Raw genomic sequence first — 15,129 nt, forward strand, 5'->3', positions numbered from 1 at the left:
AGCATCGCAAAACCTATGGGGGAGGTGGCTGCGGGCAGCAATAGAGGGATCGCAGTAGGTTTTCGGAGATACCTGCCGCGGTCCCTCTTTCATACATCCGGGGTGATACTTAATATTTGAAGTAAACCCCCGAAAACAGGTGTTTTCAGGGAATTTACCTCAAAGTAACGTTCATAAATGGGCCCCTATGTCATGTCTACCACAAGTAAAGCAGCTTAAGACAACACTGTAGTTTGAGGCTGATTTTGCATACATCCCTTTAACGTTTGGAGGCACACAAGCCTCATACAAATGACCCATGTGTGCCTCAAAACAAAAGAAAAAAATGCAAAATCAACCACAGAGTACATTAACCTAATGTATTATATCAATAATTAATTACAAAACACCCATAAATTACTTAGAATAAACTATCGGTATAAAATGAACCAGAAACATTAATGAAAAAAGATTTTTATTTTAGAAAAGATTTTGTTAATTGAGCAATACGAATACATTTTTAAAGAAGTTAAAGATCATATTTATTAATTTTATATCTAAACACTTTCTTGAACATGTTTTCTTTCTTGAGGTTCTGTTCTTTTTTTAACAGTATGTGATCTAAAAAAAACAAAACACAAATATTACATCAGAAGGTAAACTTTAAAAACTTCATATTACAATTAATCATCTGGATGAAAGACTAAAATATAATGAAAATGTACATTAATACTCACCAATGTATATTTATTGTAAATGGTTGTAATCATGAAGTTCTCTTGTCAAATAACGTACTTTAAAGACGGATCACATAATATGGCTCCCGGAAAACAAAACAAAAAAAAAACAACTTAAATGATATGTTCACAAAAATAAATACACAGCATCATTATTAACATACAATCTTAGGATAAAAAATGTAATAAAAAAAAAAAAAAGTGGGGTCAGAAAACAAGTATATGACCATATTTACAATAAGTCAATATTTTGGGAGCTGTCATCATTTACCCACTTCACATACAATCCCATGTATGTTTTCGAAACGCCCAAAACTCCCATTAATTATCCTGTTTTGAGGGGGGGTATGGAAGGAAGTTACATGTTAATTAAAATAATTACACATTCAAAAAAAAGGATCATACGACCTGATATTTGGTAGGTAATGTAATATCTTCATGAAGGTCCTTCATCCTCCTCTTCTGCTCTTCTGACAATTGCTCCTGGTGGGTCTGGCGTTGTTGGACGGCGTGGTTGTGATGGTTGTGCCGGTGCTACCCGTTGGTAGATATACGGTGGTGGATGAAACTGCTGGGCCTCCTGACCATACCATGGCTGTGGCGTTGCATGGGCATAGGCTCGTGGAGATCCATGGAACATTATCCTGTGTGTTCCAAGGTACATCATCATGTTCTGTGTTATCTGTTGAAGAGACGTGGCGAAGAGGCTGTTGCTGGTGGCCATGTCTCTCTGTGATGTGGCTTGACATTTGGCGTTTTCAGCCATCCTATTGAGTGCGGTGGTCATGACAGACAGCTGATTTTCAATTCCGCGAAATCTCTCCTGGGTTTCCAGATGTTCCTGTCTTCGCTGTCTTTGATCCTCTTGATATGCTTCCAAAAGTCTTTGAATGCTTGCATCCATTTGTTCCAGTCTTCGGTCCACGACGTCCCTGAAGCTGTTCTGGCGATCTTCCATGTCTTGAGCCAGTTCAATAATCTTGTCCACTTGTGCGGGTGGAAGGGGCTGTTGAACTTCGGCCACTACTTGAAATTGTTGTACTAGGAATAAAACATAAAATAGAAAAACTCTTACAAAAATTCAGAAAAAAACATTAAAACAAAAATCAAAAATTTCATAACATAATTATCCCGTTTTTAAAAAAAAAATACAATATGCAAACGGTCACTGTAACTGAAGGTGGATCCACTCGATTTGCCTATGGCCATGAGGCCTGTATGGTAACATGTGGGTTACATGCCAGAACATTAGCGACCAGCTTGTCCATAGTCACGATTATCACTATCATAAGGGTTTTGCAAAAAAAAACCCTTGTGGTAGGGAATTGTCGACCGCGAGACCCAGTGAACTTCCTGTTGTAATAGAGCTGGGACTTCACTACTAACATCACTTGTGATGTCAGTAGGGACACCCAACAAACAGGACTTCCTTAAGAAAAGTCTCAATTAGACCAGGCACCCCCCTAGACTACCTAAAAGCAGGTGGTGAACACTCAAATGCAATCATGCCCCCCATCTTGCAGTCAGTCCCAGTGAAAGTTTTAAAACCATTAGCTAAACTGCTTCCACACACAATCTGGAGGGTAGACATGCTCACTGACCATCTATGGAACCGCTTGTGAGTGCTATGCGGTCGCAAGCGGGTGACAATAAGGTCCATCTTGTGTAACTTTTTTTGCTAAAAAAAAACAAACAAGGAGCCTGACATAGGTCTATTGTGTGCTTGATTTGTAACCCAAAAAAAACACTACACTGTTGAATTTTTAAAACCCATATTAAAAATTTTTTTTTTTTAAATTTACATTTGAAGATATGTTTGGAACTTACCAACTATTGTAGGTCTCAAAGGCGTAATTTGTTCCACATCCACATCCTCTTCATCCTGTGATTCCAGTAGATCCGGTCTGAAGTAAGCTCCAATATTTGAAGCTAGACCTCCACTTGTTGATGGTCCGACGTTTTCTATAGAAAAGAGTTTACAGTTAATTTTTATTTCAAAATTATTTAGAAGATTGATTAAAACTACAATTACGCACAATGAGTAAAAAAACAAACAAAAAAAAAACAACAGTCAGCTACTAGTTATAAAATTGACAACTGTTTACAATTACATAGAATTTACCAAATAAACCTATTACCTAACGGTTTCGATGAGTCTTGCACACCTATGCCCAAATCTTCTTGTTCTTCACGTTCTTGAGGGGTTTCTTCCAATCCAGGTCCTCTTCTAAGTTCTTCAATAGTCGACTCTTCTAATTTTAACAAGGGTTAGAATTAAACAAAACTTGGCATTGTAAGGGTATATAATAAAATACAGATAAACATTCAACACAATTCAGTATTTATAATATGATTTACGATTAACTTTGGAGGATCCTCCAGGGAGACCTTAACCCTTGAGCAGATCACACGTTTTATTTATTAATTTTACATTCGCTAATGCAGACAAATAATACAAACTAAAATAAATCATTTAATTTCAAAAGCTAAACAAACTACACACTATTAGTAAGCAATCCACTTATTTTTTGATAATGTTAAAATGTTACCCTGAATCCTTGTTACACTTTGGGGTCTTTGCTCCACAGATTGTATGACGCTGACGTCTGTTCCTTCTTCTTCTGGACGTCTGATCCTGGCGGTCTTGTCTGCTGCAGTGCGAGAAGTCTCCTTTGATGGTTTTCGAGCTGTAGTTTAGTGTAAAAATTTACATTGTAACCCAAAACATTTCCATTTGAGAAAAAAAATAAAAAATAAAAAAACATTACTTTTTTCAACTGAGGTCCCTCTGGGCACATCTGGAGCAATCATACTTGTACTCCGAACTTTGGTTCCTGCTCCTGTGTCTTCTCTTCTTCCTCCATTGTTCTGTTTTCGTCTTTGAGGTGTTGTCTCTATTTTTATATAGAATAAATAATCTTGTAAATATTATAAATGTATACTGAAAATCATTACAAAAAAAAAAATTACCGTCCACACGAGGAGTAGCGCAGTCACGGCTATTTATTAAGCCTCCGACACCAGAAACCATTATTGGATTAATCTGTTTCCGGATCTCTTTCTCCCATGGCAGCAAATGAATGGTGAGTTCTGGTCCACCGCTGGATCCTCTCTGGTGCTGTCTCTGCTTCTTCATCTTCTCCTTTGTTTGGCGTTTGCAGTCTCCGTACCTATAAAATAAAATAAAAAATGCTGTTAAACATGTTAGACCAAAAAATGTAACATCAAAAGTTTTTCCATGCATCATACAAAAATTAATACTGTAAAAAAAAAACATTTTACTTTGGAAACAAATTTATTACACATAATACATTAGAATCAGAGTAAGACCAATGATGTGTGCACATTCCATTTTGTCCAATGCTACAATCTGTCAATGAAATCTACAAAAATGTATGCTTTAAGTTTACCTCTTCTTGCAAATGGCTCCATCACGTGTACGGCCAGATGTTGCTGTAACCCTGGAGGCAATCTCATCCCAGATTGCCTTCTTCTCCGTTCCAGTGGTTCACTGTGCTCGGTCGCCGAAGATCTTCGCGTAGTTACGGTGCACTCCTTCAACAAGGGTGTTATTTTCCGCCTCACTAAAGCGAATTTTTCTTCTTTTCACTGTTTTTTCTCCTGTCTTCCTTGTCTCTTCTGTCCGACGCTAAAATGAAAAATACAACATTTAAATTTTTTTTAAAAAATTTACAAATGTAATTTTTTCTTACAAAAAACAAAACATGCATTTAGATTGTGACACCAGGAAAATTACGTCATCTGAAAACTGAGAGGTCGGAAAGTATCCTTACAAACTAACAATACCGTTCTCTTTTTAAAGAAAAATGTAATAAAAAAAAAAACGGACATGTAAACTGTCACTTGCACCAGCCAAACAGCGGGCGCACTACAGTCATTGGGGCCACAAATTACCTAACGGGACATGCACGCTCCATGCACTGTTGTTAGCAGCCATTGGGGAGCTGTTGGGACACATACTAATAGCTGGACTGTGGATTTCCACAAACATTAAAGCCTGTGGTGCTCGGGAAAGGGGCTACCCTTTTTTTGGTGGTCCCCGATTCCCCCGAGATCACCAGCTTGCTGTGACCAACTTGGGGTGTCATGCTTTGCACCTAGACCCCTGGTGATTGGGTCTCCGGCCTGTGTCATTACACGGCGATACGTTTGGATCTGGTGCTGGTCTTTAATATAGGGGGGAACCCAATGCCTAATAACATGGGGGATCACTATGGGTACCCCCGTTTTAGCCTGCAAATGAAAGTCGGGGTTTTAAATAGCCACAGCAGGTGTTTTTTTCCCCACATTGAAGAAGTGTTGCAGAAGAGCACTTAGGTTATTTTTTTCGTTTTTTTAAGCGGTCCCATCAAATTTGGGCTACATGAAAATGGCTACTAGCATATTTTTATGTCCCTAAAGTAAGTTTTAAACAATTCTGCAAGTATGCACCTGCAGCTAATAGCCTATTCTAGAATACACCTGCCGCATACTTGCAGAATAGCCCTGAACCTATTTCCCTATTTTTAAACACTTTTTTCCCTTTTTTATCACATCAATTTTTCAATATTTTTTTGGGGGTGTCCCTATTTTTTATTTTAACACATTTTTTGACACAGTTCTTTTTAAAATGTCATTCCCAAGGGTGCAGGCTATTTTTTTTATACCTACACCCCTAAACCCCAATTCTGCACTTGTTTTCGCCACCTATTCAGTGGTGAAAAGTTAATCCCGTTTTTTTTCAAAGACTTTTCGAACCTGCAAAAAGTATTTGAAATTGAATACAGTGTAAATCCAAAACCTCCCAAAATGATGTCATCGGTGGCAAAACATCCCTAAAATGGAGTTTACGCTCCTTTAGGGGAATTCAATATGAGCAAAAACTCAGTTTTTGCCTTAATATCGCACCTATGATGTCATTATCGCAGGTTTTAGTTTTACACTGTATTCAATTTCAAAGACTTCTCACAGGTTCGAAAAACATCTTTGAAAAAAAACGGAGATAACTTTTCACCACTGAATAGGTGGCGAAAACAAGTGCAGAATTGGGGTTTAGGAGTGCAGGCTTAAAAAAAATAGCCTGCACCCCTGGAAATGACATTTTAAAAAGAACTGTGGCAAAAAAAATTAATTTCAACATTGGGGTAAAAAAAAAAATTGGAAAAAACTGTTTCAAAATAGGGAAATAGGTTCAGGGCTATTCTGCAAGTATGCAGCAGGTGTATTGTAGAATAGGCTATTTACACCAGGTGCATAGATGCAGAATTTTTTAAAACTTACTTTAGGGACATAAAAATATGCTAGTACCCATTTTCATGTAGCCCAAATTTGATGGGACCACTTAAAAAAAACGAAAAAAATAACCTAAGTGCTCTTCTGCATCACTTCTGCAATGTGGGGAAAAAAAACCTGCTGCGGCTATTTAAAACCCCGACTTTCGTTTGCAGGCTAAAACGGGGGTACCCATAGTGATACTACAACTTTAGGGGGGTCCTACCATTTTTTCAAGGAAAATTTCGTTTTTTTTTACACAAATTCCACTTCGCACCTTCCCGTTTTCGTAGATTTCATATTGAATACGGGGATAAAGCGGCCGCGCGCCCGATACTTTATCCCAGAAAAAAGTCCAATATGAAACGTAAACTTCGACAGCGAAGTTTACGTTTCATATTGAATACCCATTGAATACCTTACATGTGTGAAAAAAAAAATTACCTCCGAAGGCTGATCTCCACGCTCCTGTGATGTCGTCGTCCCCACCGTACCACTCTCCCTCTGTCTTGACCCATCTTCCTGTGATGCCTACCACTCGTCACCGGTGTCCGGAGTCTGATCAGAGGATGAGGACGAGAGGGGTACTCGGCCTCTCTTCTCCCTTGACATTTCTTCTTTTCTGTACCTGAAATGACAAACAATTATTAAAAATTTTTATAGCGATCAAGGATATTAAATGCAAATAAATTTGTAAATGTTGCTCTTAGCCTAACACATAAAAAACAATTAGAAAAACCTATAAGAGTGTACAACAAAATTTTTCAAAGAATAAGTCAGTGAGCTATGGACACAAATGTAAAAAATTATAAAATAGAGGCTAAAAATAAAAATACACCCCTCCATTTTTTTTACTGGTATTAAATGTTATCATGTAGAGTTAAGTTAGGCAAATGTATTTGTTGTGGTAAATGCGGCCCTGCTATTCATGTACTTACTGCGGTTTGTTACCGTCAGGGCCGTAGCTAGGGTAGTGCGGCCGGTGCCATCGCACAGGGCACCACAGGTAAGGGGGCGCTGTTTGGGCCTGTGAAATTTCTGTTTATTAACATTATAGCTTCCACTTATTTAATCTTCTGCATCTCCTGGCCTCCCATATCTCTTCCCTGACCCTTCCCCATGAGGCAATTCTCCTTTGTACTCTGTGCATTATGTCCCTTTCAAAATTGAGGGGTGCGCCAATGTTTTTTCCTGCCACAGGGCACCAGAAAGTTATGGTACATACCACGTTAAACAGAGCCATACCTCTACATTTTGGTAGCCTGTGCCAGATAAAAACATAGACGCACCCCACAATTTTTAAATGGACTTAATGCACAAAGACAAAAGGAGAATGGCCTCATGGGGAAGGGTCAGGGAAGACATATAGGAGGCCAGGAGATGCAGAAGCTCAAATAAGTGGAAGCTATAAGAGAGAATGATAAACTGAAATTTCACATGCCCAAACAGCACCCCCTTACCTGTGGTGCCCTGTGCGATGGCACCGGCCGCACTACCCTAGCTACGGCCCTGACGGTAACAAACCGCAGTAAGTACATGAATTGCAGGCCGCATTTACAACCACAAAAAAATGTGACTAACTTAACTCTACATTATAACATTTAATACCATTAAAAAAAACAAAAAAAACCCAAAACAATATCAATGCATTATAAACATTTGACATACTGAAAGTGTACATATGTTTGGAGGAAAAAGGGCATTATAGATGTACATCACTGCATGAGTGCATGGGCCAGGTGACAGATTGGTATTGCAGTGCATGTGCTTACAGGGGACAAGGCACTATAGGCTTAATAATATGGCTTGAGTACATGGATCAAAGTTGATGTTAGTGTACATGTGCTTACAAGTGACAAGGGCACTGCTGTTCAATATAAAATATTACAGTTAATGGGTCAGGATGGACTTACAGGCAAGATGTTAGTATTTATTAACGTTTATTATAACAGTGCAAGCGTCAGGGTGCTGTTAGTGTGCATGGCTTTACAATACAAAACACTTATGGCCCTCCAGCTACTGTAGAACTACATATCACAGCATGCCCTGCAAACATTTTTAACATAACACCATGCTAAAATGATGGCAGGACATCCTGGGATCTGGAGTCCTACAACAACTGGAGGGCCATAGCAGGGGTGTATCTAGGGGTCCAAGCGCCCCTGGCAAAGTAAGGGACTGGCACCCCTCCCTGTTGGCAGTTAGTAAACAGACAATGTGGTGGCTGTACAGGCGGTGATCGCCCCCTCACCTCCTCTCCCCTCCCTTGTCGTCCGGCGCTGATGCTTCTGACTTAGAGATCAGCAGCAGCACAGACTTTTAACAGACAGACAGAGCCGTAACTAGCTTTTGGTGCCCTATGCCAGATAAAGTATCAGTGCTCTCCCCTCCCCATTTAAAAAAACCCAAAACAGACATTAGTCATGTTCCATAGATGAGCACCAGGCTCTCCCCCACACTAATCCCTCTATACAGCCATCATCTCCCCTGTACCACTCTCTATAGCCTGCATCCCACCTGTACCCCATATACAGCCTGCATCTCTCCCCGTACCCCCAAATACAGCCTAGCACCGGAGACACTGATATCACTCCGCCATCCACACCCCCATCCACAGCGTTACTGACCCCTGTATCCCCCATACAGATCCTTCCGCTCCCTTGCACTGCCATATACAGCCTGCCTCCATATTTGTATATACATACATACTATATATTTATTTATTTCCTTCTCCATATACTGTATGTATATGACAGGTTATCCCCTTACCAGAATGAACAGCAGCAGGGAGCTGAGATAATGGGGAGCGCAGGGGTCCAATGAGAATTAGATGTATCTGCCCGAGAATGCCCCATCCCTGGGCAACACACTGGCTGTGGCAGGACTCTTTGCAAGAAAGACTGCTGGGGGAGGGATTGTCAGCGGTAGAGCTACTTTCCCCACTCTGGGTGCCCAGGACCTCGTGGTGCACTGCATGCTGGGAATTGTAGTCTGCTGGAGTACTGCACTAGGAAGCATGACAGCCTCAGCAACTACAAATCCTGAGGGGCCGTACTGTTTGCATGATGGCTGTCCCACTGCGAGGAGCCTGGAGATAATTGGCTAGCATAACATCGCAGCAGGCGCCGGCAATATAGTATGCAGCAGTGGGGAGTGAGATCGGTGGGTTCCAGCCATGGGGCGGAGACGGTGCACACCCTTACTTACGGTCCTGCAGACAGAACTGGCCACGGGTGGCACTGCCAGGCGGCGCCGGCGCCCCCCAACCATCCGGCACCCCTGGCGAGTGCCATCCTGGCCAATAGGAAGATACGCCCCTGGGCCATAGGTTAAAGATCCCTGCCATACATGGTGGGGTCTAGCGCGTGGGGGGGGAGGGGGGAGAGGAGAGGGGGCGATTTTCTGAAAATGGAAAAATAATTAAAAAAGGGTCAAGGAGTGGCTAAGGTATGCACTATAGGTTATAGGGACAGATTGCACTTACCTAAAACAAATAGAAATAGGACTGATCTCTTCCTCCACGGGTTGGCTCCTCTGCTCCCAGTCGCTGTCTTCTCTCCTCTGGATCCTGGATTGCTGGTCACTGATGCTGCTGTCTCTCTTGCCAACTTTGTTCACCAACAGGTGCCCTTGTCAGCAAGCGAAATTGATCAGGGACACTGCACTCTCCACACTGCAGGCTGATCAAAATGGTGTCTCACCAACAGCCAATCAGAGCCTTATATACCCTGGGGAAAAGGGCGCCAGGCCACCGTTGTTACTCGCCCCCTTGCAAATCCCGCCTGACGTAGAATTCCCCGTCGAAAAGTCTCCACCTACCGATTCGCGGCATTGGCTAGTTTCCGCATCTTTGGGCGTTTTGACTTTTTCAAATTGAATACGGGGATAAGCGACGGCTCGCGTGTAACTTTAAAGCAATTTAAAACTGCGATTTTATATTGAATACGGCTGATAGTGGGAAAACCAGCATTGTAGAGAATCCCTAGGTATTGTGCAAAATGCCTGAAATGTTATAGGCAATGTAGGAAATGATAATCTGAATTGTTAACAATGCCTAATGTATGCTAAGCAATGTAGGCAATTATACAGTATATCTACTATGCCTAGAAAATGTAGAACATTTTTGGGCTGATTGATCAACGAGTTTTATTACTCAGACAGTGATAAAACTTGTTGCAAGCCAATCAGTTTCCAACTGTCATTTTTCGAACAGATGACAGTTGGGAGCTGATTGGCTGGAGCACCATTATCATACGCAACGAGTTTTATCACTCACTTGTTGATAAATCAGGTCCTAAATATTTACATTGCATAAGAACCACTTTGACCACTGTTGCTTACTAATAAAGATATTTTACTTCATATTATTTAGCAGTATTCTAATAGACGCCACTAGCATTGTGAGCATTCCAGTATGTTTCATGCAAAGCAAAAATTTTAGTGATCTTTCTATGATTACAGAGATAAGAGCAAATAATACCGTGTTCCTTATAGATGAACAATATTGAGAAATAATGAATTAAATATAAATTGTTAGAAATTAAATAATCTCAACATTACAAGTAATTGAAAAGGTATGGTGTAATGGTTGAGCAAAAGAAAAGCAAACTGATTCACCCGATAGAGGAAGAAAGGAGTGTATTGAAGTTCTTCACGTCTGACAGTGATTTGTTCCATGTACTGTACTTAACAAGGTCATACTTCAATCAGTCATGGCGGCTGGGACCGAATGCTGAAGGGACTGTCATCTAACTACAGAAACATTGCCTCTCATGACATTAGACTCTTCATTCAGCTTAGTCAACCTCGTTAACAAAAACAGAAAGACTACAAAAAAAGGTATCATTGTGCAACCACGAATACAAGTTCATATTAGGCTACCAGAGGCCGAGGAGATGCTTAGAATATTCTGGCAGTTGTCATCAAAATGATGGAGATCGATTACTGGAACCAGGGGTGGAGTAACAAACAGTTAAATAAAAAAAAATTCAACTACAAAGATCTTCCTTTAGAGAAATAAGTTTCTGTCAAGTCCAGTCAGTAGTGACACTACAAGATACTGAGGCTGGTCACAGATTTGTACAATGCATGTGTAAGTAGAGATGCCAGAACAGGAAGTGTTATTGTTATATAAAGCAAGTGCTTGGAACTCTAAATGCTACTCAATCAATCTTTTCCAAATGACTTTGTGTTTTGTCTTGTGAGATGTGATGTTGTTCTCGATGATTTACAGCAGGGATGGGGAACCTCAGGCCCACGGAATCATTTGGTCTGGCCCTCTGAGCTTTTTTCTGCTAGTCTCATCTGGCTAGCACTGTGCCTAGAATGGCACCCCGCAACTAGAATCTATGCAGCAGTGCCGCCAGGAGCATCCTTAGGACACTTCAGATTGTTACACCGCTGTCCTTACAGCTCCCCGGAGCATTCTCGGGATGCTCTGGGCATTGCTGTAATCACCAGCGATTGTGACCAAACCCCCATGTGACGTCACATGGAGGGGGTGTGGCCTGCATCGGGCCCGCTAATGATGGTATTGTTATATATATATCAAAATGGCCGTCAGCAGAAAAAGGTTCCCCACCCCTGATTTACAGTGTTATTGTGTGGAACCAAACTGGGGTGTTTGACATTCCTAAAACTCATGCTATTTAATTTTTGGGGGGTTGTTTAAAAAGAGTATCATTTTTATTGTTTAGGTGTTTGAAACTGTAATATTGCCACTAAACTTAATAAACTTCGATCTGTTAAAACTTATTTTTCTTTTTTGGGGGATTGTTTCAAACTAAAACATGCTCATTGTGTTATTTTGTTTTGTTGGAATTAAAAAGTATTTACCACTGTGTCTAAAAGCATGTAAGCATGATGCACACTGTGTAGGCACAGTAGGTAACAGTTTATATGCCTATACGTTTCAGGCATTGTGCTCCCTACCTAAATTTCTCACTTTGCCTGTAACATATACAATACTGTCCTGAAACCACTATACCCTTCAACACCCTGATTATGGGATATTTCTTTGGACATATTGTCTAGCTCTAATAAAGCAATCAACCAGTTGTGAAAAAATATATATTATTTATTGTTTTTTTGGGAAAAAAAAATCCAAAAAGAGCCAGTTTCTGTGTCATAGCCAGTTCTTTCTGCAGCCCGAATACATTCAACTACATCATACTTGTGCTCTGTGTGAGTGTCCAGGGTTTTTAATTTGTTATTTGTGTCTCTTACAGAATGGCATGGGAGGCCACTATGCTACAGTAAGACTTACATGACTCACACACTTGTTTCTGTCAGAAAATACAGTTTGTGGAAACCAAAAATGTCAATGTATAAGAGAATACAGGGCCTGATTCAGAGCCGGACGCTCTGACCAGAACACTCGCTCTGCATCAGGGCCCTCCTACCTAAAAATGGAGCGGCCTCATGGCCGCTCGCATAGCTGTGGGTGGCCACCCACAGCTTATGCGAGCGGCCGATAAGATGGTCGTGATGGTCAAGACCATCGCGACCATCGGGCTTGCGACGAGACCCTGCGGTAGGGTCTCGCTGCCGCAAGCCCAGGAGTGCTTTTGGCTCTGTCAGAGCCAAAAGCACTCCCACTGACATCACTAGTGATGTCAGTGGGGCCGGCCCCAGACGGTAGGCGTTCCCATGGGAACGCCTCCATCTGGGCAGCAATGCCCCAGGCACGCCCACCAAATGGGGCGTGCTGTCACTCACCATCGACCGCATGCCCCCTGGCCGTCGCTATGCGGGTCTCGCGCATGCGCACGACGGAGCTCCCTCCGTCGTGCGCATGCGCATTAGGGCATCATCGACCTCCTTGCGAGTGCTCAGCGCTCACGAGCGGGTCTGAATCAGGCCCACAGTGCAATGAATGTAGACACTTACAGACTGTACGGTTTCTGTACCATCAATTATACTGATGGACTCATCTTAGACCTACAGTGTTATGTCTACAGCACAGAGTAAAATAAAACTACATTTTCATTATTTATTGCCAGTTATTTATATAGTGTGGACAGGGCAGTTTCTAGGGTCTGAGGCTCCCAGTGCGAGCAGTCAAAATGCGCCCCCCCCCTTCCCTCAAGAAGCAGTAATATTGTGGGCGTGGCCTAATCATGGGGGTGTGGTACCACAGTAAGGGAGCGTTGTCTTGAAAGACCACAGAATGTCAGCTGCTGTGACTACTGAGCCCAGGGGTGGCTAATCTGTCAGAGGCAAAGCGCTGAAAAATATATGTAGTTAAAAGAAAGACAGACATCATGCGCGCGCGGAAGGCGCGCGCTCAAAAATTGGGGTGTGGCCTAGCTGTCACAAACCCACGCCACACTTGTGTGTGCATGCCTTTGGTGTGACATTTGCAGAAGTATGACCTTGTATCACACCCGTTTTTAGTAAGGTTGGGGGTCGAGTCCAGCACATTGAAGATACAAGCCAGATCCACATAAAAAACACTGTAATAAGCCAGGTCCACAAAAAATACACTGAAAAGGCCACTTAGGGATTACACTGCAACAAACCACTTCCACATAAAATATATTGGAAAAGCCAGAACCACGAACTATGTTTTAAAACCACACGTGCCCCCTGTATTTATGCCCCTTATGCAGTACCCACAGTGGTAGTGCAGTGCACCCAGTAGTAGTGCCCCCTATGCCATGACCCCATTAGTGGTGCCCCCTATAGTCTTGTGTCCCCTGTAGTCATGTCCACATTAGTAATGTCCCCAACAGTGATGTCCCCAGTAGTAGTGCCCAGGTGCCCCCAGTGGTAGTGTTTCCCCCAGCAGAAGTGCCCCCAGAGTAATGTCCCCAGTAGTAGTGCCCAGGTGCCCCCAGTGGTAGTGTTTCCCCCAGCAGAAGTGCCCCCAGAGTAATGTCCCCAGTAGTAGTGCCCGGGTGCCCCCAGTAGTAGTGCCTCCCCCAGCAGACATGCCCCCCCCTCCAAGTATTGTCCCTAGTAAAAGCCGCGTGCACACACAAAAAAAAAAAACACTAATACTTACCATAAGCCCCGCTCCGGCGTCCGCTCCGCTTGGCTGCTCCTCTGCACTATGGGAAAGACGTCATGAGTCATGACGTCTTTCCCATAGTGCACACTGGGGGAGCCGGAAGCCGGAGCTTCCGTCTCCGGCTGCTCTGCTCTGCCCTGCCCTGCCGGGCGCCCGCTGGTAACTGAATCTCAGCAGGCGCCCGGCAGTTCACAGGCTTTCTACAGCAGGGGTCGGAGGAGGCGCGCCCCGTGCGATTGCACGGGTCGCCCGGCCCTAGAAACGGCCCTGAGTGTGGACATATTCCACAGTGCTTTGCAGAGAATAAAGAATTGTACTGCTTGCAGCTTTTAACAAAATGCAGAAGACAGGCTGCTATTGGCTTACTGACTTTCAAAGCCCTATGTAACCAGACTCCAAGATACCTGAAGCTAGAGTCCGATTACCGGTAGGGCGGCAGGATGGTCGTCCCGGAGGCCACCACACACTGTACACACTAACTGGAATCTGGAGTACAGCATTTCGCGATCTGCACTCCTGGCCTCCTCGGCGGCTATGCTGCTCCATTACAGAGACAGTCACGGAGCTTTACTGCAGTACAGTCTTACAACATTTCACGTCATCATCTAGCTAGACTGTGAATTTAGAGTAGACCAGAGTAGGGATGGAAATCAGTGGGGTGTTCATCGATGGTTACCATCGATGGGCCCATCAGTGATAACCATCGATGGCACACAAACCATATGTGGTAAACCATCAATGGTTTGCAACCCCTTACTGGACACCACTGCTGGGGAATGCTGGGCTGCAGCACAATCAAAAAATGGAGGCGGAGCTTAATGGGTCCTGGGGGGAAGGGCTAAGCTCTGTCCTGTAAAGAGAAAAGAAAAACACATCGGCTCCCAGTTATCCAGAGATAGCATCGATGACACAGCTAGTTAACATCGGCCATCAACCATCGATGTTTTGAAAACATTGATGGTCGATAGCCATCCCTAGACCAGAGTCAGTATTTCCACTTATCAGACTGACTCACAGAAGGGGGAGGGGGGGGGGTGTTATAGCGCCAGCCCTGGCCGGTCTGGTCAGCATGTGCACATCGCAGCACATGCTGCCTCTCTCTCCCTGTTACCGACATAGTCATCACTACTG

At 42.9% G+C, this 15,129-nt stretch overlaps 1 protein-coding gene across 1 annotated transcript in view; it reads right to left on the bottom strand.

The window, feature by feature from the left end:
• Positions 1–1,152: 1,152 nt before the first annotated feature.
• Positions 1,153–15,129, bottom strand: part of LOC148538891 (uncharacterized) — a 40,462-nt gene continuing 26,485 nt past the window's right edge. Inside the window, exons 2-8 of the mRNA XM_088452120.1 lie at positions 6,533–6,615; positions 4,229–4,365; positions 3,687–3,886; positions 3,266–3,403; positions 2,855–2,968; positions 2,544–2,678; positions 1,153–1,757 (exon numbers count right to left, since the gene is read on the bottom strand). Coding sequence (XP_088308246.1) covers positions 1,153–1,757; positions 2,544–2,678; positions 2,855–2,968; positions 3,266–3,403; positions 3,687–3,886; positions 4,229–4,365; positions 6,533–6,615 — 1,412 coding nt within the window. The remainder of the gene's footprint in view (positions 1,758–2,543; positions 2,679–2,854; positions 2,969–3,265; positions 3,404–3,686; positions 3,887–4,228; positions 4,366–6,532; positions 6,616–15,129) is intronic.

This window comes from Taudactylus pleione, unplaced genomic scaffold (genome assembly GCF_031769625.1).
Source record: "Taudactylus pleione unplaced genomic scaffold, aTauple2 ptg000033l, whole genome shotgun sequence".
Taxonomy (NCBI): Eukaryota; Metazoa; Chordata; class Amphibia; order Anura; family Myobatrachidae; genus Taudactylus; species Taudactylus pleione.